General features: G+C 38.5%; 1 protein-coding gene across 1 annotated transcript in view; it reads right to left on the bottom strand.

Annotated features, from left to right (window-relative positions):
- LOC145770797 (DBH-like monooxygenase protein 1 homolog) overlaps positions 1 to 24,281 on the bottom strand; it is a 30,579-nt gene extending 6,298 nt beyond the window's left edge. The window contains exons 1-12 of the mRNA XM_082582525.1: positions 24,094 to 24,281; positions 23,738 to 23,848; positions 22,140 to 22,292; positions 21,045 to 21,132; positions 19,824 to 19,996; positions 18,305 to 18,379; positions 13,942 to 14,046; positions 12,909 to 13,008; positions 12,382 to 12,551; positions 8,539 to 8,633; positions 7,429 to 7,585; positions 5,990 to 6,126 (exon numbers count right to left, since the gene is read on the bottom strand). Coding sequence (XP_082438651.1) covers positions 5,990 to 6,126; positions 7,429 to 7,585; positions 8,539 to 8,633; positions 12,382 to 12,551; positions 12,909 to 13,008; positions 13,942 to 14,046; positions 18,305 to 18,379; positions 19,824 to 19,996; positions 21,045 to 21,132; positions 22,140 to 22,292; positions 23,738 to 23,848; positions 24,094 to 24,252 — 1,523 coding nt within the window. The 5' untranslated portion in view covers positions 24,253 to 24,281. The remainder of the gene's footprint in view (positions 1 to 5,989; positions 6,127 to 7,428; positions 7,586 to 8,538; positions 8,634 to 12,381; positions 12,552 to 12,908; positions 13,009 to 13,941; positions 14,047 to 18,304; positions 18,380 to 19,823; positions 19,997 to 21,044; positions 21,133 to 22,139; positions 22,293 to 23,737; positions 23,849 to 24,093) is intronic.
- Between the last annotated feature and the right edge of the window lie 1,200 nt (positions 24,282 to 25,481).

The following is a 25,481-nucleotide window of genomic DNA, read 5'->3' as shown; positions in this document are numbered from 1 at the left end:
GTTTAACATGTTTTATTGCACAGAGATATAGTTAAAAAATCAACACAAACGTCCTCATCAGGAATCACTTAAATCTGCAATAAACATAAAATTATAATATAAATCTAACTATGCATTATTACAACTGTAACGACACTTCGAGCTAAAAAGCAACAAAAAACTGTAACAGATCATATGAGGTGTGCAGTACGTAGTTATTCGTCGGTGGCTCATCGTTCCTTTTGTGTATGTTCTAATGTTTGTCATATACCTGTACTTTACACTTCATGTGATCTTTTTCTGCCGTATAATTTACTCGTAATCATTCTTGTATCACTTGTTCAGTTTGTGCTTTTCAGTCTGTAGTGGCCTATTACAGTTATAGACGTGCATAGTCAAATTTATCTTACAATTGTCATTTTATGTATATCGCAGATTTAAGTAATTCCTGATGAGGAAACACGTATGTGTACCCACATGTGTACTGCTGAGAAAGTGACAAATTGAAACGATAATCCCTTCTTAGTTGGTCACGATCATGTGGTTGCCCAACAGCACCGTATGGGTCTAAGTATGGGGTCAAAAGTGAGGCAGGGGTGATGACAGTAAAATCCCTAGGGTCGTCACTCAAAGGTACCAAAGGGCGTTCGTTCACGATCCAAACGGCACTGCTGGTGTACGTAAGCAGTTCAATAAAATTGGGCTTACGAATTGAAGAGTCCAAAATGTGAAAAAAGTACTTGGTCATATCGGCCACGAAACCAAATCTACTCCGCCAAAATCTAGCCAAGAGATCTGCCAGAGGGTTTAACAAATCAGGACACGAAAACATTACATCATTAACACAAGTTCCTCGAAATTCAGACTTGCCATTGTAAACAATGCGCTTTTTTAATTGTGACGTAACAAAGTAAGGTAAATACCATTCAAATCCTTTTACATTTCCTGCTTCACCAGCACGCTCAATATAGCCATTAGATTTAAGATCCTTCATGGTGTCAGTAAGGAAATCACGAAGTTCAGGTTGTTTTAAAGCCTTCTTCCTTAAAGCAGCAGCTCTGTCTGACGCCAACACAAAATTGTTAAGTAAATCAATATCTTCCTTCAACGGTACAGGTATCTCAAATCGACCATCTTTCAACTCAATATTCGGTTCGACAAGTTCTCTAGCCAAAATGTCATAGCGAGACAATTCACAGGTTTCATTTTGCAAGGTCAAATCCTGAATGACTTTATTCAGGTCTGCTATTTCTACATCACGAGACTCAATTTTACGCTGAAAGCCAGAGATGACATCCGACTCTGAAGACGTTTGCACTCTGCACACATTTGCAACGTTTTCATCTAAGGGTGACTTACCACCACAAGCCAACCAACCGAGAGAAGTGAGTAAAGCATGCGGTTCACTACGATTTTCACCAACACGTTCTTCTTTTGCCCACTTCAAATAAGCGTTGTCGTTGCCAATCAGTACATCTACAGTACTACAATCATTCAAATGAAACATATTCACGTCATGAAATGACGGAAACCACTTAAATCTTGTTTATGCGGTAAAGTTTTAACATCGTCAGCCCAAGCTGAGTTAACCACCGAGGTTATATCACAAAACAGTTCATTTGTCTCTAACGACTGGATGTTGAGTTTGACAAGGTCAGCACAAGTAGCTTTCTGACCAGCCAGGGTATCCATTTTAAACGACGCTTTATCGTACGGTTTAAGACCAAGTTCGCACACCAAATCACTCGAAACAAACGTCAAATGCGAACCAGGATCATGCTGACAATACACCAACTTCGATTTACCCGTCATTGGATTCAAAACACGAGCAGCAGTAACGCGGTTAAAGGCTGCTTTAACATTTCCAATCTTAACATTACGCACAGGAACTCTGGCACCAGCATCATCTTTGCTGGTCGAATTCAGAGAATCACGTGACGTCACATAAAAATCATGCAGAAGAAAATAGTGTTTCCTATCGTTGTTAGGCCCACACTTACGACAGTTATTTGCATGAACGCAATCCCTAACCATATGCTGGCGCAAACAATTCAAGCATTTGCCAGCTTTCACAATAACATCTCTCCGATCTTTAGGTGTCAAGCGCAAAAAATCTTTACAATTAGACAAAAAATGATATTCAACTTGACCACGTGACGAACAATAAAAACATGCCGGTATGTCACTACGTCTGGCCACACCATCGCGCGGTGCGCCAACAGCAGTCGAGTACTGCGAACTCCCTGAAATCACATTATGATGGGGTTTTACAGACGTCTGCCTAACCGGACAAGAAGGCCATTTTCCTTTGCCAAACTTTTTAAAATGCTGCGACTCACCAGAATTGCCCATTAGCATAATGCTAAAATCAGTCGACTTGCGCGTTTCCTCCCGTACTACAAAATCGAACAAACTCTGAAAAGTAGGCTCATCAGTGCCACCATACTGATCACCTAAAAAGTCAAGATAACGCTGCTTAGCGTCAAACGGGAGTCGCTTAGCCAAATCCAAAACAAAACGTCCTTCTAGTTTATCACGCTGACCATAAGCTTGCGCGTAAAGCAGACACTGCGACAATTCATCTTTAAACTCTTTCAAATCACTGGAAAAGATCGAAGTCAATTTGCTACCATAGCGGTACTTCCTAATTTCCGGTTCGGCGAAAAGACCTCCACGAACTCCAAAACGTTGAGACAAGTGAGCTAATGACATTTCTATCCTGTCTTCCTCTGACAAGCCAGGAGTGTCAGAAACCAAATTAGCAATCGTTTGCGCAGCTGTTCTAACACAAGCTGCTTGTAACAAAGTCAAACGAGTTCCTTTAAAGGGCGAAGCTGCCATCAAGGCCGTAATACGATTTTTAAAGAAGACAAATGGCATATTATTACCATCGTAACCAATCAAGGCCGCCTTATCGAAAAACGTCCTACTATTTTGGTATTCAAAAAGCGATCCTGTTGTTGAAAACTCGATTTAGCGGGAGAAGACAAGCTATATCCCTTAAAGGGCTGATGGGGCTGTCACATGCCCAGCCCGATCACGATCCTCACACATGTTAAAATCAGGAGACGCGACGCGCCTCTCACAACCACCCAAATTACGTGTAGCTGGGCGATCAAAAACTAGCGGCGCAGAAAACTGTGAAGGGGGCAAAGCATTACTGCTAATGGCGGCCCCGTGACCTGTACGCTCTGGGGGAAGAGTTCGGGTATAATTTGCAGGCCTTGGCTCTACAGCCTTCGGAAGACCCTCAGCCGCGGCCTCGAGACCTCCTGAAACAGCTGGAAAACGTGTGGATTGCACTGGTCCACTCACGGACTGAACAGGCGTCTGGAAAAGGTTATGTAAATTAAACTGCGATTGATGTTCACTTCTGGAATGGCTAGAAGAGCCCTTCTTAGAACTACGCCGGGAGCCCACCTCTGATCGATATTCAGCCAAAGCTACCTCTTTACGTTGTTCAGCCCTCAACTGTGCGTCTTTGAGTGCGAACTCAGCAGCTCTCGCTTCAGCTTTCGCGGCGGCCCCAGCAGCTTTTGCCTCAGCTCGTATGGCCTCAGCTCTGGCGGCGGCCTCAGCAGCTCTCGCTTCGGCCTCAGCTTGGATGTGGAGCTCCTCTCTTCTGAGCTGTAGGTTAATTTGTGCAACTATCCGAGACGAAGTCCTAGACATCCTAGTGCTTACATTTGAGGCGCTATCCTCAGGATGTATGTCAGCATCCAACATATCTGAGAACTCACTTACTTTTTGTTCGAAGGCATTTTTTAACGAGTTAAATTCGGGATCTACCCTCTCACGAAGTTCTGCCAAGATTGCAGAGTTAAAAATTTTACTCAAAAGAGCTTGGAAATGCCGTAAATCCTTTTCTAAAGTAGATAAGTGAGATCGAAAAATTAACAGTTCCTGCTTATCACTCAAAGAACATAGGGCTACAGAAAGTTCCACAATTTGAGTCAAAATATCCCTTCTAAGATGCCGGCCTCTCGAACTGACTTAGCCTCATCGTTACCGGGTCCCTCCCCAGAATGGCCTGCCCGACCGCAAAGAACATCATCAGGCTTAAACTCAGTCGAGTCTACGGCGGTCGAGTCCTTGTCGCCACCGAGTGTAGACATATTAAATGTTGGGGCTAAATTAACAATTAAAAAATTGACACAAACACACAAAATATTAAGTTATAAAAAACTTAACTGCAAAAACCGAAAAAATACAAAAAGAATTTAAATGCACAATAGTTGAATGGTTATACAATAGTTGAATAGTTGAAAATGCACAATTAAAATGCACAATAGTTGTAGGGTTATATATATGAAGTCCTAAAGTTCCACAAAACTTGCTTGGATTCGTTCACTTGAATCTTCAAGCACAGATGGATTGTCTTTAATCTTCTTTCTTGCCAATGAATGTCAATGTTGTTTTTTCTTTAATTTTTTGGTTGAAGTTCTTCAGTACCAACTGAGAAAAGTCTTTAATTTTCTTGTGCTTTAATTCTTCTGCACCAACTGAGAAGAAAACGGCTTTAATCTTTTTCTTCTGTAGACTACCAACCAACAACAATCTTCTTTATTATTCTTTGTGCTTCTAAGTTCCAACTGACAACAACGCCTTTATTATTTATGTGCTTCTAAGTGCTTCTTGGCCTACCAACTAACAAGCCACGTCTTTTATTTTTTATGTGCTTCTAGTGCTTCTTGGCCTACCAGTTAACAAGTCACGTCTTTTATTTTTTATGTGCTTCTATTGCTTCTTGGCCTACCAGCTAAAAAGTCACGTCTTTTATTTTTTATGCTTCTAGTGCTTCTTGGCTTACCAGCTAACAAGTCACGTCTTTTATTTTTTATGGTCACAGCGGTAAACCATAATCTCTTCGTAGGAAAATTGTAACATAAGATTCCCGAATCCGTTCGTCTGCATGTAATGACCGAAAAAGAAACACTCCTTTGAAACGTCTATTCAAAATTGTATTTCTGTAAAATTAGCCACCTGGCTGTCGAAAATGGAATGCAACGCCGTACACCACTAAAACTTGTCACTACAGATCAGATTACTTGGATAAAAGACGGAAATTTTGTCCAGCTAGCAGCACTAAGCGAAACAGTTAAATTTGCGACTAACTTCAAGCAACAATTTTACGAATGATCAGAATAGATATCAATATCTCAAACTCACGTACGCAGTACTGTGACGTAATAGTGAAAGACATTGTCACACAATTCAAACAGGTGTTCAAAGGTGATGATGCAATATTTCATGTTTAAACAGGTTTGACACAAGTCTTACGAACGATGGTGCAATTTTGGCTCATTTTTAAGAAAAATTCCATGACGTAAGATTCAGTAGACCTGAACGGTTTTATATGACGTTTGATTTGTATAGAGATTGGCCGTAACAATTATGTTATATCTCTGTGTAATAAAACATGTTAAACCAGCTAGCGTTACTTTGTTTTGATTGTCCATTATTAAGATAATTGAACAATTTTATTATATCAGTTTTTGTATGTAAATTATTAAAGTTTATCATAACTTTGGACTTGGCGTCCATTTCAATAGTCTAACATCGGCAGGTGCAGATATGCCTGATTTTTATTTGATTGATTCTGAGAATGTTTATTATCGGACAGAAAAAGCTTTTTTGAGTGCTAAATTTTGGCAGTTTTGTTTTCTTGCAGGGGTTGGGAGAATGATGAAGCCGACAGTCCGACACTGATCAGGTCACTGAGATTGACAAACTGAAGTTTCAGCTTGTTGAAGATTAAACGTCTGTAAATTATTCCAATCACACTATAGGTGACGCTGAATGGAAGCAGTCCTCAAAATGCGTTGTAGCCTACAAACACACCAAATCGTCTGCGTTTGAACAACGCTTGCGGTTTTTTCTTGCACAAAGTCTGGCGCTTAACCAACTATAGGCTGTCGCGGCGGACACCTTTCTTTACCATTCTCTACAATTAGCTTCTTCGGCTTTTGCATTTTAAAGTACAGTATTTGTCTAAATCAACATCACTTACTTCACTTTATCAACTCCAATAGTGGTCATAAAAGGGCGATAACTTTCAGCGGAAGCTGATACACAAGTTGATACCGCTATTTTAGGATAGTAGAGAAGAAAGGCCGTGCACATTTCCTTGGTCGTGTCCAGTCCACCCTTAAAAGCATCCAATTATTGGTTTCTACAAATTATGAAATAGACCGAGCTACTATGTAAATGACGAATGACAATTTTCTTTCGTTTTTTTGACATCCTTTAAGCGTCTGCTTATTTACGTAAGTTGACGCCACATTGCAGATGAAGATGTTGGAAATATTTTTTTTTATGCTTTGTCCGCTTGCTCACATAAGCTGAGACCAGTGACGTAGCTAGAAATAAAATTTTAAGGGGAATAATGCAACTGTTTGGAGGCAAACGTCATTCAACGTGACTTACAATGGTATTACAAAGTTGAAACCGTATTAAAACATTTTTTGAGAGACGATTGCCTCCAAGCCTCCCATCACTAGGTCTCTGGCTTAAACCAAGAAGTAGGGTAGGTGCGGGACCCATGGGACAGATTTTTTTATTTGTTAATAACGACTCCAACATAAATGCTACGTCTTCCATTTTTTCATAGTTTGTAGATCCAGAAACTTACGAGGTATTACGCAAAATTATTGAAATATTATGATTAAGTTTAGTTATTGAGTTATTCAAAATATACCTATGGGACCGATGGGACAGTGTTATGGGACCGATGGGACATATCTAAAATTGCACAAAGGAAGTACAAAAAATGATTGTATGAACTGAAATTAGTTTATTTACATTAAAAGTGAAACATCAACATGAAAGGTCAAGTTCTTTTGTCAATGTTCGTAAGCAATTGCAATATTCCATGTGTAGATTGTCTATATAGCCTACCAGTGGTTTTCAACCTTTTTGGTGGATCGGAACCCAATGAAACATTCCAAAAGCACGAGGAACCCCTGTTCAATAATTTAATTGCCTTATGCAAAAAACATCATTTGATTAACAAAATTAAAATACTCATGTTCAGATTTATTTATGTACAAAAGATGTCGACGAAATTTGGCTGGAAAGCAGAAAGTAAAGTTAAAAGTAATCGCACCACAAGAAAACAACGAAAATTCGGGATCGCAACGAACATGTCAAAGTGTAGCAAATTTATTAATAGTGGCAAACCTAATCTATATTTGATTATACTGTATTTAAACAATATGCATACAATAATAAAATAGACTCTCAGATTTGAATGTAAACTTTCGGAACCTTAGGTTTACTTTTGAGCTATTATTGATTGAAACAGTGTTTTTGTTGCAAACTTAAAAAAGACCTGACAACACTTTCATAAATTGCATCCTATATATATTCTCAAAGCTAAGATGGCGAAAGTTGGGCGTCCCTATACACTCTTGATTTCCAGGCCATATCTATAAACACAGACTTTCTTACCACAATTGCGTGGGATCTGAAAGTGCTTGAATAATCGCAGACAATTTGCAAATCATCTCCTTTTTTGACCATTGTTTCTGGATTGAGAACTCGGGGCTGTTGGTAGTTGAAGTCATAGTTGTCATCTTGAACAACATTGGGCAGCTGTGTTCCGTTTCTGGTAAACACAAACAACAAATTTGCTTTCAGTCGAGTAGTCAACGGATATGGACTATGGGGGTAAGTAAATTTATATTTTTAAATAGTGTATAGGCTACTTCTCAACAGTCGTGATTGTTCAATATGACCTTATTATGCAATAAAGACGTTGAATTTAGGTAAACTAAACGATATTCATCCTCCTTGGCATTTAACCTATCCTCATTTTACATTTTTGTTGTTCAAGCAGACATGTTGTTATGTATTTTAATCATTTAAAAACGATATTTCTTCAGTATTTTCACCACATTTTTTCTAAAGCGGTATTAAGTTCTCGTTTTGTGATGAAGCACAACTCCATTGGTTGGTTCGGTTAGTTTTGAATCTTTATCCTAGGACTGACAAAGCTTTGGTAGGTTATTCCTGATAGTTTTGCATATCTGTAGAGGCTTTTGATGTAGGGCCGGTTATCGAGATTGATAGAGTGACGTTTTTGGTTGTTGAAATGTTGTTGCCATAGAATTATTTCATCTATTAGGTGCCGCTGAATGGAGAACAGTCCTGAAATGCGTTGCTTAAGCGCACACCCCAAGAGCCGAACCAGCGCCGTTTAATCTTGAGTTGAGCGCGTTACCACTAAGCTAACGGTTCATAACTCTTAACTCTGCCTCATGACAACTTATTCTAACACTAGAAATTCAAAATTACGGTATAACCTAGGCCTATCAACCGTGCAGATTTTTTTCAAAGTAGAAATAATCCAGAATACCGTTATCGCCTTATCAGTGCTTAAAAATAAAATTTCCACCAGCACCAGTATTAATACCTAAGAAAATAATTTGCCCTTCTAACTTTAGTGACCGGGCTTGCTTTAGTGATTCAAAGTACGGTATTTGGTCATAATAGGTTTGTTGTGATGAGTTTTGCAGGCAGGCTAATGCTGTGGAAAAGTATTCTATCACATTTTCGTACCTGATATGTGTCAGCTTCATTTTTCTCCCCGCCAGATGTGAGTGAAGAAATAATCTGAAAATCTTAATTGATTCAGTGCCACTGTAAGACATTGCCTGAAAATGTTAAAGTTATTTTTAGAATAATAAAACGTAGGCTATTAAAAAAAAGTGAGTAGAATTTGAATGAAAGACGAATATATGTGATTATGAGTAGTAGCCTATAAACAAACTATAGCTATTTGTTGTATAAGCGAACACAGACGGGTCAATGAAGCTGTCTCTTTAAAAAAGTTTCAAAATATCACGTCGAAACACGTCAAAATGCATGAAATGGAAAACACTTCAAAGTGTTTAGCTAAAGAGATTTCCAACTAGAAATGAGTAAACAAAATATTTTGCACAACATTATTTTATTACAAATTTATTTTTTTGCATTTAAACAATGCAGTAAGGGCTTCAAAGTTTAATAATTTTTAATTTATTTTAAGTTTATCGGAAAAGGCTAGCCAGCATTATCTGTTGCTATTGCATTAGGTGGCCTGAAACCGTGAAAATTTATGAACAGTCTGATACAGTAGTTCCCAAACTGTGGTACGCACACCACTAGGACTATAGTGATACGCTGAAGTTTTCCAGATAGTAGGCAAGAAACTCACTTAAGTTGACAATAATTAAAACAAAATAATTTACTGGAGCTTTCGGATTACACAATGCAGATCAATATTCTGTCATAATTAATTTTATTTTCATGGGGATTCAAGCGTTTATGACGCAACATCTAGGTCAGTGGTTCTCAAAGTTTTTTCATTGCGTCTGCGACGCTTTTGGAAAATTGTGTTGGTCTTGCAAAGCACTCAGTGATTTCGGTCATTTCAAGCACTCAAGAGTTTCAGTCATTTTTGTTTACTTATTTGTTATCCTATCCAGCCTTTGTTGGTCTCGCATTTACATTTTCCGTCACTATTTACAGTCACTACGCAAAAACTGACATCTTGCATCGCCTAGCTAAAACGCTTGACAGGCACAACGTGGGGTGCAGGCGCTGATACCTTGCGCACTGCCACCCTGTCTCTGGTTCATTCTACTGCTAAATGCTACGCCCCTGCGTGGTGCCGCAGTGCCCACACCACACCCGCCTGATCGACCGGTCAATCAACGACGCATTGCGAACTGTGACTGGATGCCAACGCCCAGAGTACCTACCGCAGTCCTTGCAGGCATCCAACCAGCTGAGCTTTGCCGAAAGGGAGCCGTTATCTATCTGGCTCGCCGGGCAGAAGATCTCAACCACCTGCTCCACTCAAAACTCAACGTCCCAGGAACCCTCCCGGAGGCTAAAATTCAGACACCCTTTTGTACCAGCTGCCACTCAATTATTACAACCATTTAGCGATCATACCATGAGTGCAGCCCATTATATGAAAGACACTTAGAGCATAGTGTGCTGCAAAAACCATGGTTTTATACCTCACCCGGTAGCACGCCCCCCTGGCATGGATCTGCCCCGGCCTATTTGGATTAAGCTTAACAGAATTCTAGCAGGAGTCGGCCGCTTCCATTTCAACATGTGCAAGTGGAGTTTGGCTCCCTTGTTGGCCTGAGAATGCGGCACGGAGGAACAAACTGCTGACCATGTCATTCTCGAATGTTCTATTTACAAGGCACCAAATGAAATGCATGTTATAGCAGCACTGGACAAAGCTACACTCACCTGGCTCACTATCACCTGCCCTGAAGTTTGACCAATCCTGTCTCGTACGAAAAAAGAAAATTGGTCTGGCGACGAAGAGAATTAGAATTGTGCTGTGGGATTGTTAAATCAAAATAATCAATTGCTACAGATTTGTAATAATGAGTTCTAATCAGTGACGATCGGTGAGGGAAAGCAAGGAAAGCAGTGCTTACCTGAGCGAAAACTATGCAAAATATAATGACTGAATTCTAGGTTTAACTTCTTAATATTTTTATCAAATCTATTTTAACTTGAAAATTACTGTGTTCGTGACTAGAATTACTCGTAACTCTTGTGAGTATCTAAGTCCTCACCAAACCGCATTTCTTGCCTATAAATGCCAATTAACGCAAACGCTTTTGTCAGAAACCATCACTGAAGCTCCAGGGAAATCAACTTTCAAAAGTGCTTACCTTACATTGAAAAACGCCTTCGTTTTATCCAATCCTCAATCGTTTTGCAAAACGACACCAGCTGCTTAGCCAATCAGATGTGTTATCTGGTGTTATGGTTAAACTTGCTTTCCCAGTGACGTCATGCGTATCTCATAGCCGCTGCTTTTGGTTTCAGGCGAAAGGAAATCAGCCTCTACGCATGAGTGATTTTCGGGCTTGTAACTATAGGCTACTGAGTACGCTGAAAATAAAGCTGGTTCTCTTACCAAAAAAAACATAGATTCTACAATAAGACATGCAATTCCAAAGGGTACATTAACCAACCAGTACTGAAACAGCACAAGTGTTTTTTAAATTCTTTGGGTCAATAGACTGACATCACAAGTTCAGAGCAAACATACTTGTGTTCTTCAAGAATGGACTAGCTTAATTTATAGGCTAATTATTTGCTCTTTACTAGTGCACCAGTCCAATGCATGTTGTAAATGCTTACAGATGACATTGACAATAAGTTTTTGTGCTCAGTCTAAAAAAGCAGCCAACATTCTAGACTAGTCCCAGTTTGATTGATTGATTGAATCTTTATCCTCGGACTGGGAAAGTCCGATGATTTTGTTTTGGAAATGCTCTCAGAGCGCACCAAATTGGAAGTGTTTTTCAAAATTTTCTGGGGGAGGCCCCCCAGACCCCCCGCTGGAAGTGTTGCCTTCGGCAACACGCCTTCGGGCTTCGCCCGACGGTTACGCCCCTCGTGCCTACTACCTTGCTGCAACATATTTCCAAGTTGCTTTCCCAATGGTTTAAGCCACCGAACGTCACTGGTTCTAATGCACATATTAAGGAATCGTAATAGTAAGCGTTTTATTAGCGCAATTTATTTTAGATACAAAAGGAATCAATGTGTGACGACTTTGAAAAATTGAAACCACTTACCAACAGGGTGTCGCGACGCAAAGTTTGAGAACCTCTGACTTGGGTTGTTCAACAGAACCGCCAAAACTTTTCAGTTTTCAAACGTTGCTACTGATGATAGCGTTGGTAGTACAGCCTAAGCCTATTGACCTTTTATTTATGCGACAGCTAAACAGCTTAATTATATTCAGTCTAATATTATATTAGCAATCTTTTTCTCTTGGATCCCTGTGCTGATATTCATTAAACTTTCTTGCATTTTATTGTACATTTTTGAGATTTTCTGAATATAGGTATAGTCGTATAGTATGCAAACACTGTATGACACTGTATCACATCACAAATGCAGAAGTTTTAAACCAGGTACATCAAGATAAGGAACTATTGAACAACATAACTCAAAGGCAACTCAAATTTCTCGGTCATATCATCAGAAAAGATAAATTCGAAAATCTTTGTCTAAGCGTCGCCTTCTCGGGAGACGTGCTCGTGGCAGGCAACGAACAACATTTATATCTAATTTTCAACGAAATACATCAATCAGCCAACCAAGAACACTTTGGGACATTGCACGACAAAGGAAACATTGGAAGAATTTATGAACTGAGCATCTAGTTCATCAAAGGCCGCATCGGCTATGATACTGTAGTAGTATGACACTGCTAAGTGCTAAATGGTACGAGAATAGAAGAAGTTTGGGAATCACTGGTTTGGAGAGTTGAATCGGTGATACCGTAATCAAAACGACGTCAGCAATATCAGTTTACCAAGAACTTAACAATAAACAATGATAAGAAATTTAGTGCAAGGGATTTGAACTTACCTCTCCTAAGCAAGCTGAGTCGCATCCTCCATAAACTCTATAGGAATCACTCTTTGGAGGTATGATCAAGAAAAATCCATTGTTGATAGTACCGACGCTCAATGAGCCGGCATCGTATTGTCTCAACATCGAAGTGTAGTGGAATCGCATTCCAGATCTATCACTTATTTCTGGGAGAAGACATATTATGCCATTAGGCTGCCCAAAAAATTATTCAAGTCAGAAAACAAGTGGAATAGATTGAATGCAATAAAAATTCCTTTGAAATATAAGAACTGGCTAAAAAAACAAAAAATAGAAAGACTGAGAGCAGAGGATTCAATTTTAAGCATGTGCATTTGAGCAATACATTTCAAGGCCAGCGACTCACTAAACAGACAGGTTAAGCTTTTCTAACTATTATAGCAGTTGAAATTCCAGATTTTCTTGACTTTTTCCGAATTATTGTGAAGGCCAGAAATGAAATCAAACTGAACTTAGTTCACAAACCAAAGTTGTTGATTTTTTTGCTAAAGTTCATTACTAACCTATCAGACTAGGATTGTCGTAATGCATTTCCAGTTTCACGTATTTTGTTCCACCTGGCTCACCAATAGGAAACCCTACGTGGTCCGGAAATATGATTGCCTAAAATACGAAAAGTTGGTTTGGTGGGGAATTCGTATGTAATTGTTTGTTATTAACACGCAAGGTTCGAAATCGTCCTGTTTGGTTGCCAATGTGTTCAAATTTATACAAACAAGGAAAGCCCTGGTAGGCTAAGCCTAGTGTGAAGTGAAGCGATGATGAAACGTTAACTATACATTTAAATATAATGATGGTAATAAAATTTAAAAGGGATTATATCATAACAAAAATACGCTCTTTGGAGCTTTACATATAACATAGACCTAGTAAAAATTTGTTTGCAAATTACTCATAAGCCTTATAACTTGTGAGATGGAACGTTTTGAGGCGAGTTTTGTTTTTCTGGCCTAACTAAATTTAAAAGCACAAACTACGTTCCGTTGGATTAGCTATTTATCATACCATGTTTGTACCGAGATGCTTTACGTAATAATTATAGTATAATTATTATACGTAGCCTATTGTGATAATAATAACATTTTTTATATAGCGCCACATCCTCAATGCAAACTAGGCTTCTGGGCACTGTAAATGACGGCGATGATAAAATAGTAGGGGCCTATGGTTTATTTTGTTGTGCAATATTATAACAGCAAAATCATTAAATGATGCAGCACGCTTAACGAACAAAATTGAAACAAAGAAAAATAACAAATGTACACTGCATCTTTGAAGTAAACCACAACGGGAAGCTGCGAAGTGACCATGACGGTCTTCGAGTCAAGCAGCCACCCTCAGCCAAGTCGTTGATAAACATCTAATAAACATTACACTAAATTATCTACACTTGCAACAAAGAGTCAAGACAGAAGCAAACTTGCATCCATAGCTAGTTTCAGTCATAATGTTCAGAAAAATAGAATTTTTTTAAGCAAGTTTTGAATTTATTTAAATTCTCAGCTCCCTTTACACTTCCTTAAAACAGTCACTTACACCACTTCCAATAGCCCATGCTCCGAACACATCATTGCATTGGTCAAGGTCTGGATGACTTCCCCGGATGTAGCATTCTTCGCTGTAGCCAACCGCGCTGCTATTCTGTGATATGCAAAATATTATATAATTTGTATCATTTAAGGTGCATATGAATTCTTTGTGAATTTTCCCAAAACTTAAGCAAAATTTAAAAACTAAAATATAAATCGTGATCAATTTTTAATACCGATTCAGATCCAGAAATAATTGAATTCTCCAGCCATAAAAACAAGCAGATAACTAACGTCCATAAGAACATTAATATTCATTAGGACTATATACAGAAAACTAGTATATCTACTTTGCCTTGACGACTGAACTTCGTTAGTTTCATCTGAATGTGCAATGAGAAATGTTTTTGACTTGTGTTGTCTTATTTTTCGGACGACTTAAAAACCTCGTGTCTTATAAGAATAGTTTAGTTTGTTCTTACTTTTGACCATAACATAGCAGAGGTCTAGAAATGGTGGAAGGGACAAAACACGAACGTTAAGACATACTTGAATACCGAAATAGAAAAGCAAGTTCAACAATTGAGCACGGTCATAACAACGATAATAATCAACGAAATTATTTTGTTATTTTTTGATGTTATTTCGTTGTTGTTGTTCGTTATTTGTGCATTTGCAGTTTGTGTATTATTTTGTTGTTTTGTTTTGGATATGGACAGCTTTGTCTGATGCAAATAAATTATTATTATTATTATTAATCACAGTTTAATAAATTAATCATTCTATTTGTCGTCGTAGTCGTGTGAGCCTCTGGGGCCGAGGGTCTATCCTTTTACCACTCCAGATTCACGATGTTTCCGGACTACACTGGAAGGCTACTAAAGAGCAGCCAGTCTTTGGTTTCATCATCCATGACACGCAGATCTTCCGCTCCGTTAGGTGGCTTGAAGATGAAGCAGTCATTGATGATGTGGTCTGCGGTCTGTTCCTCGAATCCACATTCACATGAGGAGGAAGAGGCCATTCCCCATTGGTGCATGGTTGAGCGGAAAAGCCCGATGCCCGTACGGAGACGGTTAAGGCGCACCCATGCCTGTCTTGGTATTGTTAGACCGATGGGGCGTGTGTCGGCGTCGGGGATGAACGAATAGAATCTGGTGGCGGTTGACTTCCATTCAGAACTCCATTTATGGTCCGCCCAAGCAGCCACAGAGATGTCCTGTACATTAGCTACGTTGATAAGAAGTTGAGCGGCTGGCACGAATGGGTGTCTTCATTTCAGTCGACAGGGGTGCTCATTTGGGAGAGCAGAGATCTTGTGGTGGAGAAGGTGGTTAGGCTCAGGTGCCCGTCGATCGAGGGACATAGTGGCTTCTTCTCGACGAAGCTCAGCGGGTTGAATGCCAACAAGAATGGGGAGATTGTCCAATGGTGTGGGACGCAGGCATCCGGTCACTGTGCTCAGGGCGCTGTTCATGGCAGTGTCGATGTTATGGCAGTGAGCACTGCGGCACCAAACAGGTGCACAGTACTCCACTGAAGAGTAGACAAGGGCTAAGGCTGCTATACGCAAAGTGTCAGCCCTCGTTCTCCAGCTAGAGCCTGCCAGGCGCTTAAGTAGCGCAGCGCGGGATGTGAGTTTCTTGCGCAGTGACACCAAATGGTGGCGGTATGTGAGCGATCTGTCCAGTGTTACTCCGAGATATCTTGGTTCGGGGCAGAAGGCAGGGATATCTAGAACAACGGGATTGCTGACTCTGTTTTGAGGTGGACAATAGGAGGGTGACTGCATCATTACTACATCATTACTCCACAAACAAAAATGTGGATTTCTCAACATACAACCCATTTCTTGTTTTTAAAATGATGCTTGAAGATGAAATAATTTTAAAAAAGCAAAAAAAATTTGAAAATGTAGCCGTTTTTCCCCAAACCGCCACCAAGTGGTGAAAAATACACAAATTTTAAACACAAGTATTTTTAATACCACCTGCTGGATTTGAATCAAATTTTAACAGAATGTTTATAAGTATCAAGGCTGAAGTTCTATGACAGGAAATGAAGATATTTGAGAAAATAAAAAGTTATTCGAATTGTTGCATTTTTTCAACAATTTTTGATCCTCGGACATGAAACAAATGGGTGCCGACAGCATCATGGACAAAATTTCCAAAATTCTTTGACCAGAGGCTTTGCATGTTTACTCTGTCTGATAGTGTTAAAAATTTGAAAGCGATTGGCAAATAAGTGAAAGAGATATTTGGAATCAAAATTTGGTACTTGGTCAAAAATCACAATTTACGAAAAACAACAATAAACATTTTCAACACCTTAAAGCCTCCTTTATCATAAGTAGACCCTTTTTTGCCTCTGCTTGGGTTTGTAATTTTTTCTTAAGTGCTTTTAATGTTTTTCTCTTGGCCTTGGATGTGTCAAAGCTTCTTTTTCTTTATTTGTCAAGTCAAAACTTGTCGAGTATTTGGCAGATTTCTGAATATGCAGAGATTTTGCTACTATGTCTTGTTTTCCTAATTTTTTTTGCTGAAGTAGAAGGTTGGCAAAAAGGGCTTTGATCTTCTGTTGTTGGATGGCTTTCTGGTGTTACAGGAAAGGTTACAGTTGTGTTACAGTAACAGTTCATCAAGTCTACCACTATTGTTAGACTTACAACCAACCTTATCCAAACTTTTTTTGTTTAGCAATATCACGAAATTGAATTTTCTTACTTCTTTTCATGTTTTTTTTTATTTCCTATTTTTGATGACTAAAACTTGCCCAAAAGTGATGCAATAATCAATTAAATATGAAAACTAAAGCTGTGTTCAATACTCAATAGTCTTCGATGACTAACAGCAAAAGTTTGCTTTAAAATGATGATCTTAAGGTATAGACAAGGCCAGCCATTAGTTGTTGCTATGGGCGTTGCTAGGGAAGATGCCTAGGAGTGCCCACTTTCAAGACCTTATTTTAGCTTCACAGCAGGGATATCTAGAAAAGGCGACTCCTCAACAGCGTAATTGACACGCGCTTTCGCCTTTTTCATTTTCGGGCGTTAAAGGGATACTAAAGGAAAAACCTGACTTGGCGATTTTCCACGTTCTTTGTGTTTAACATACTACCATAAAACGATTTTCAATAAAATTTTGCCCCATTGCGGTCTGACCACCATTGCGCGCGTGCTTTTGTCAGAGCTTTCAAAACGAATTTGGCCTGAGCAGCGAAGCGTGCGACTGTAGCCTACAGTTACGTCACTACAAACTATAGCAATCAGCTAATCGCGCAATAATTGTTACTGCGGGCGATTTGACTGTAGGCTATGTATGTATGTATGTACATCAAAACAACACATTTCAACATCAAAACATCAGACAGTTTGCTCAAAACATCAGATGTGGTAACGTGGCTTTCGTTATTGCTGTCTTTAGTGACGTATTCTCGAGTAGTGTTTGCACTTTTGGTTATTTTGAAAAAAAATGAAAATAAATGAAACATTGGACTTTGGGCCTTGCCAGCGCCTTTGAAAACGAATTTTTTTTCGGTAATTTTTTTTGAAATGTATTCTTGAATGTTCAGTTTACTCATTTTAATGCCTAATTCCCGTTTGAAATTTTCATTTAGTATGCCTTTAACAGCGCTGACCCTTCTACTGTCCATCGCTTTATCGAAATGTGCAAAGTCAGCAATCCCGTTGTTCTAGATATCCCTGGCAGAAGGACAGAGACTTTCCGTTGTTCTGGACGTGTAGCTCACGATCAGCTTCCCGATTATGGAGGTGGAAAGCTGCTGCCACAGTTTTGGTTTCGCTGAGTTTCAGTAGCCAGTTCTGGAGATAGGCTGAGAAAGTTTTCATGTCCTGGCTCAAGGTGTCTTCTAGATTTTCCCACGACTTTGTGGAGTGGAGAATTGCCAGGTCGTCCGCATAAACGTATTTCGAGGAGACCGTAGTTGGCAGGTCGTGGGTGTAGATGTTGAAAAGAAGTGGAGCCAGGACCTATTCTATTTGTTTTTTGAGAGAAAAAAATTATACGACTGCAGAGAGTAGGTCTAATTGAAATAATTTATTCTTTTTTCGCTCTCCTTTCCTTGTGTTTATAACTAAATATAGTCTGCTGATATAATTTTGTATACATTTTACATTTCACATTACAATAATATAATTACCGTACAAGCTTTACAAGCAACAAGGCTTGTAAGGCTAATTTCTAGTAGCCTACTTGAGTGACTAAACCGCGGCTATTCGGCTCGTAGTCTATGTTGCATTATTTTGCATAAGTATACGGTCTAAACACCAATCTATTATGAGCAATGTTTTGCAAATGAGTTTTTAAATTTTTCGTAGGCTGTAAGTCCCCTCACACTTTAAAACCTACTTTCAATCCAATACATAGATGTAAGACCATGTGGTGGACATTGGTGCGGTATCTTTCTTCTATTATCGGGTCAATCTAAAACAGAAAACAAAATTTTCTTTAACAAGTTGTTTTGTTTCTAACTTAATGGTATTATTTCGCCATCCAATATTGCTATTGCGTTGTGAACTCGAAATGGAACTCATGAAAATCCAGAGTTGTACGTGTCGTATACGCCGCAAATTCTACGCCATAGACTTGCGGCGTAGACTTTTTGTTTACGCAAACGCTTACAGCTACATTTTTTTGGATAGTGGTTGCTTGAGGCTACGCCGTAAAGTTTTCGCGGTTTTTTAGCGTATAGCGTCAACGTATACTTTTTAATGTCTTAGCTGTTGTTTGCATTTTAATTTTGCAGTTGAAAGAATGTTTTCAATGGGCAAAGACATATTGAAACCAAAACGCAGCAAAATGTCAGATGAACACTTTCAGATGTTTGTGTTTCTTCGTGGAAATTCAAAATAAAACTTGTTTGTTTCGAGTGGTTTATACCATGTGAATGTTTGGCACCTAGCAAACAAAATGAGTTTACGCTAGTGTGTGCGCTGACGCTGACGCCGCCAACGTTTTTTACAAGTTACGTTGACGCATACGGCGTATGGTTTTTCGAACGTTTTACGCTGATGGTGTCGATATTTTTTGTATAGGCTACGCGTACATCACTGTGAAAATCTTAGAACATAAAAAGCGTCATGAAAATCAAAGCGTGTAGCTTTTTAGTGCAATAACGATCAAACGCTTGCTGTTACAATACAATAGGCTACTGTTAACTGTAATAGCCTCCTGTTGTGTTTGAGAACGATAGTTTCTGTGCTGAGTGCCTTGCGAAAATATCAATGTGTGAATTTCAATAAGGTAACCTTAATGACGCACACTTTACAAGTCACCATCTTTGTCCAAAAACAAGGTTCGGCAAGAGGAAGACGAATGGAGCAGGTGACATATCACAAGTTTTCACAAACTTCATTCGCATCTTTTCATTTTGAATTTTAAAGCAATTGTTGTGTTCAGGAAAGTTTAATTTCGTTTGTCGTTTTTCCTTGTGGTGACATCACTAAACAGATCGACAACTTGGAAATTTAATCACGTTTACACGTACCGGTATGTGAATTATCTTATCAAATAGCAAAAAATGTCTTCTGAAAGTAATAGGATTTCTCTGAAGAGAAACCATTATCCAGGAAAAACCTTTTATATTCCCAGTCAAACACTCACTTTGACAAAGCGGTTTTACAACTGACAACTGTCGCGTCATTTTGGACTTGAAAAAAATAGAACACGCTCTTATTTTTCAACTTTTTTCCTCCCTCATTGTGACATAAATGTGACTTTCGTCAAGGTTATAAGCTGTAGCAGTTATACAGTGAGTAGGCCTTCGTCTTGTATCGTAGACTATTAGCGCGTAGTAGGCTACAAACCAATGGGTCGGTTGAATAGAATGGTGTTCAGGTAAAGACATATTCGTACAATTCACATATACCCTGACTACATGATGTTTTCCGTTCAGCTGTGGAAGCTCATGCAAAATGCATTTGTAGTATGTTGACTTTACAGGCAGCAGTGCATTGTTTGAGCGGATGTCAAAGGTCAAAACGTCGACTTCTTGAATTTCTGGTGCCTCTTGCGGTTGAAATATATAAAGACTTTTCGATCCTGAAAAATGTTTTTTAAAAGTATGAAATGGTTGAAGGTTGGAAATGGAATAGATATTCAACCAACTCACCACGCGGAATCCACCTTGCTGAACGAAATGAAAACGTGGCACAGGAACATGGTATCACGCAGGGGAGGCTCGCTAGTGTGTGCTGCAGCACTCACATGAAAGTTTTCACAAAAGTTGCTCAAATATCTTAGCGTTTCTTCTGCCCAAAATGTATTTTATGTTCTCTTTTCACAGAATTGCTGACTGTTATAATGAAAGTCGATGAGTATCTGGCGTTGTGGTAAGTCAAAAGGAACTTACGTCGCAATAGTGACGCCAGTGTGAATCCGCCTTTACGTTGTAAAATTACACATTGATAAGTGTTACGCAATAAACCAATTAGTAATTTCAAATCAAAGAATTTATCTCGGCGCAACCACCGCATACTGCACAAAAACACGTCGGAAATAAAGTACATAAACGAAACTGCAGTCCACGTTCTTTTCATTTTGAAAACGTTGCTAAAGCCTTTAAAGAAAATGGGTAGTCTATAGAGATTGTAGATCAGGGATGCGAAACCTTATCCGCGTTTGGCTTATCCGCAACACTAGAAGGATTACGTTTTTTTGTAATTTACAAAATATTTTACTTTTATGGGTTATATAAGAAGAGTGAAGTTGGTTTTAAAGTAATTTAAGGTTTTTAGTTGAAAGCAAGCCAGCAGTAAAGCGTAAAAAAAATGTCAAATTGGCAATTGACCCTTCTAATGCTGAAGGAACAACGGAGTTGCGCGTCCCGTAATGTACCGTCCCTAGTAGCGTACAACTGCTGACAGATATTGCTGTGGAGTTTAAGGGCAACACTTAATAAGGGTTTGCGAGAGTGAACGCCTATAAAATTTACTATCAGCTCCCTATACTAAAATCCATCACTACGTAGAACCTACACAGTCATGGTTACAGAAACAAAATATGCTCGTTTTGTTCCATAGTGAGTAGCTTACTCAGCCTTGTGCTAAAGCCAGGAAAATCGTTTCTAGATTAATATGCACCTCCTTACCTCTGTGCTCAAAGTTATGCTGATTGAAAGACCACACGTCATCTGGATCAACGTCATCGTACGCGTATATCACCCTCATCGTGTCAGTCTATGACAAAAAAGGGTCAAATAAAAATCACCAGTTAAACACTGTGTTGTGCCAACTTCTCTAATCCGACGTTGTATCTATTTCTTGTGTTAATGCATTCGCAATGAAAACAAAAATCATAAATTCTGAAAAGTTTGAGTGTTCATCAGGACAATTATTGTTTCTAGCACTAGTTCAACGTTCATCTGATGAAAGTGAAAGCAAAAGCAACGACAAACAGGTTGATTTAATGTTTCGCTGACGTTTTGTGCATCATGACAATGCGCATCCTCAGAACCAATAACATACGAAATAAAATTTACAAAGTTATATATTGCAGTGTGTTTTATTTTTTTTTTCTTGTCTTCAACCGCACTGCAGTATATAACTTTGTAAATATTATTTGGAATGTTATTCGCTCTGGGGATGCGCAATTGCGCATTGTCATGCTGCGCAAAACGTCAGTGCAGCAATAAGTTAACCTGTTTGACGTTGCTTTTGTTTTTACTTTCATCAGATGAACGTTGCAACTAGTGCTATAGAAACAACAAAAATCAGGAAAATCTTAGAAGGTAGAAAACGTGATACAGTGCAAATGCGTGACCTTACATACAGGCCTAAAGTAGTTTTCCCAACTAGTCCTGTTTTCACTTGCGGGTGTTTTAACCAAAATACAAAGGATTTCAACGTTTTGTTGTTATATAACTTTATTTTAGTTTCCTTTTGAGTTTAGCCTAACGAGAAGAAATTCTTTTGACGAAATCGTTTCAAGCACCAGATTATAAATAAAATTAGAGGTCCACATTTTGTAACTTATCGAAAGTCTCTCACTTTTGTTTCCGTCTTAGAACAAACGCAAAGTACCATAACTGCATATTAATCTAACTTCAAAGACAATATAAATTGCAACCGCCCCACTAGGCCGCTATACCCTTTATACAAATTTTGCGACGCCGTTGTCCAATTGAAATAAGAATTTGATAGAACATTGACAAACCACTAACCAGTTGTGATGTCACAATACTCACAGTGATGGACCGGTCTTGCTTCTCTTCGCAGGCGGCCAGTTGTCTAACAAATTTTAAGAAAGTAAAACCATCGCATTCCCAACCTTCCAAAAGCTCTACATTTTGTTCGTCATCAAGCGGAGGATAACCATTGTAATTCAATCCATGTCTATCCTGAAATAATGAAATAGACTTATAAAGATTTGCCACAAGACAAGGAATTAATAGGGATTAAATACGCGTGACATGGCGTAACGGATAAGACACCCGCTTTCTCATTATGCAATCCTGGTTCGACTACCGGTGCCGGTTGTTGGAGAACACCGCTCCCCTCTACCCAGGGTGTAATAAATTGGGTACGTGTAATTGTTGAAGGAAAGACGGCCGAGAGAAAGAAACTGGCCACCCTACTCTCGTTTGTGCCGAAGGACTAGTATAATGAGAACCATATCTTCTTATTCCTCAATGCTTGAATTCAAGCTTGGAACTCACACTTTTTTCTACCTGAGCACAAAATCGGTAAGATGAACTGACAAAGAATATCATATAGTAATTGACAAACCTACGGCTTGAATGTTACAAAAATAGGAGAACAATGTACTGGAAAAATGTAGTAGTCTACTGCCTACAGTCCGCCTGGAATTTCCCACCTCCGAATCTGACACAGGGTAATCCTAACCGATTAATTTATAATTGATTACATAATAATTTATGTAGCGTGATCAATTTTCTGTGCAAAATCCAAAGATCAACAACCGTGCCGAAAGAGAACTACGTCATGTAATCTGTTGATCAACTGATTAGGCTACTGATTTAACAAAATTTCACAGCAATAACGCCTAACAACACAAAAACCTAACAGACAACAATCTCAAGCCAAACAAAAGAGCCGCATTAAACAACGACTCAATGACTTCAACACCATTCGTCATAGCACATGACCAGAGAACTATATTTCGAAAGCTAGTGCAATTCGCTATTACCGCAGCGACCTCGCAGCATCAGATTGTGAAGTAACAGGATTAACCTATCAAGACTCTGTCAGTCCGAGGATAAAGATTCAAAACCAAACTTACTCCCAAGGAGCAATGAGCGACTTCAATCGTCATGATGACTCAGCACTGACATAGCAGCGGTTTCTGTGCCAAAATTAGATCATGTGAACGTGATGCTTTTGATACGGTTAATGTCGGAAATCGCGTGGAAGCAAGAGATTATTTGTGACAGCTAGGTCTGACAATCACTACAAAAACAGATTTTCTTTCCTTTTGATTTATATTGCATATATTTTATGTTGTTATTAAAAATTGTCAATTTAAATGCAGAATTAACTTCTGAAACACAAACATAACGAAAATGTTTGCCGCATTTGGACTCAGTAACAGTTGCACAGTTGAAGGCCCTAGCCAGCTCACTAAGACGTGAATCTTGTTTTTATTTTTGTAAAAAACCTCTTGATAATAAGCTACTGTTTGGTTACTCTCTCTAAAATATTTATTTAAATCAGCCCTGTCACAGTTACATAATATGTGTAAACTAGCCGATACTATAGCGTGAAATGTGACCACAGCATCGACCTGTAGCAGCTTTTTCTTCATTTGAATAAACACTATACTCACAGTGACATGAGCTTCTCCATTGTTTACCCAACCAAGATGAATATCTGCATTTGCCATGTTTCCATTAGGAGAAAATCCAATTCCAATCCATCCAGTGGTGTTCACTTTAAGCTGGGATGAGCAAAAAAGTAGTTTTTTTCAAAAACGATAGATCGAGTGATATCGGCGAGCGATTAAAAATTATCATTTCATCATGTGAAATAATCGAACTATATAATTTACTTCAAAGTTTTCGTTGTAGTTAGCTTTACATGTTTCTTCATTGAACGTAATCGATTGTATGAAAATTTATCAAATAATAAGCTTTTCACTTTACAACATGGTTCAAAAATAATTCAGTGTGTATTGATCCCCACTTCGATAGTTATGTGAGAAGAATTGTAGCTCCAGATCATCAGAAACTGCTTCTCAGAATCCAAGTACGTCTTCCGTGTGTCGGTGAAGCGAGATTGTGATGTCACAAGGAAGAACAGGCAAAATAATTGCAGCGAAAAAAATGTCAGTCGTAATTTCATTATGTGAATAAAAACTTCCAATCGGAGGTTGTAAATTATCTGATAATAAACAATTCATTGTTATCCTCACTGCTTCGTCAAACAATAAAATTGCCACAATTTTTAAAGCAGACTATTAGGTAGCTTATGATCCGAGTGCAAATGGGATTGTCTACCAGAAGTTTAAAACCAGAGCCAAAAACTGTATAAACAGTCTGCCACATAGGCTAAATAATTTCAAAGCAGGCTAAGTAGCCAGAAAACTATACGTGCATACAAGAAAAGTTTCAAAGCAAAACTTTCAACTTTTTATGAAAACTTTTCTACGACTGTTCAGATGTCTTTGCAACTGTGTCAGGCGCCTCAGGCAAGGTGACTTGCAAAAACTGTTGTTGTTTTTTTAGAAAAATCAAAAGCTACTTGATATGTGTTGGAATTGACATAGTCTGAAAAATGATTATGCAAAACAAAAGCTGTGGAAATTTTTAATAATTTGTATGTTTGACTTTGCAAGGTTAACCAAGAATTTGCTTTTTTTGTTATAGAAGTTTGTTAGAAATGAAGTAGCTTATGCCATCAAGCTTAAGCTACAAGTTTCATCTACATCGATTTCATTCATATACAGGTTTCAATTGTTTGGCACACTAGTTGGGCACCAATTTTTACACAGATATTCAAAAGAGAAAAAAATATTTTAATTGGATTCACACAAGATAAAGCCAACAAGAAAAGAAGGCTTAACCTATAGTTCACAACAACTTGCAAAGAGCTTGACCCTTGAAAAATAACAAACAATTTTCTCACATGAATATGCAATGACAAACACCAGGAATTAATAACTTTATAGAGTTTTTGTTTGCCAGTTAGGCTTCTTAGTAAACTGATATTGATGTCGTTTTTATTAGTATTAGCGACTTTACTTTCCATACTGTTCATAAATTTTCATTGTTTCAGGTCACTTAATGCAACAGCAATAGGAAATGCTGGATTTACGAACAATCAGATCTTACACCTATCCTTTTTCGATAGAACGTATTGCACACCAACAGGCCTATCTATTTCCGATATAATAAACTAACAGGCTATAGGCTAATTTGAAATACATACGGCATTGTTTAAATGCAAAAAATTAAAATCCTGCCAAAATAAAGTTTTGCAAAACAGTTTTCTTTGCTCATTTCTGCTTTGAAATCGTTTGAGCTAAACACTTTGAGCTATTTTCCACTCTCTGTAGGCTATTGGTGTTTTGA

Source organism: Aplidium turbinatum, chromosome 5 (assembly GCF_918807975.1).
Source record: "Aplidium turbinatum chromosome 5, kaAplTurb1.1, whole genome shotgun sequence".
Classification (NCBI taxonomy): Eukaryota; Metazoa; Chordata; class Ascidiacea; order Aplousobranchia; family Polyclinidae; genus Aplidium; species Aplidium turbinatum.
Note: the sequence above shows the minus strand (reverse complement) of the source record. Positions and strands in the feature narration are given on the sequence as shown.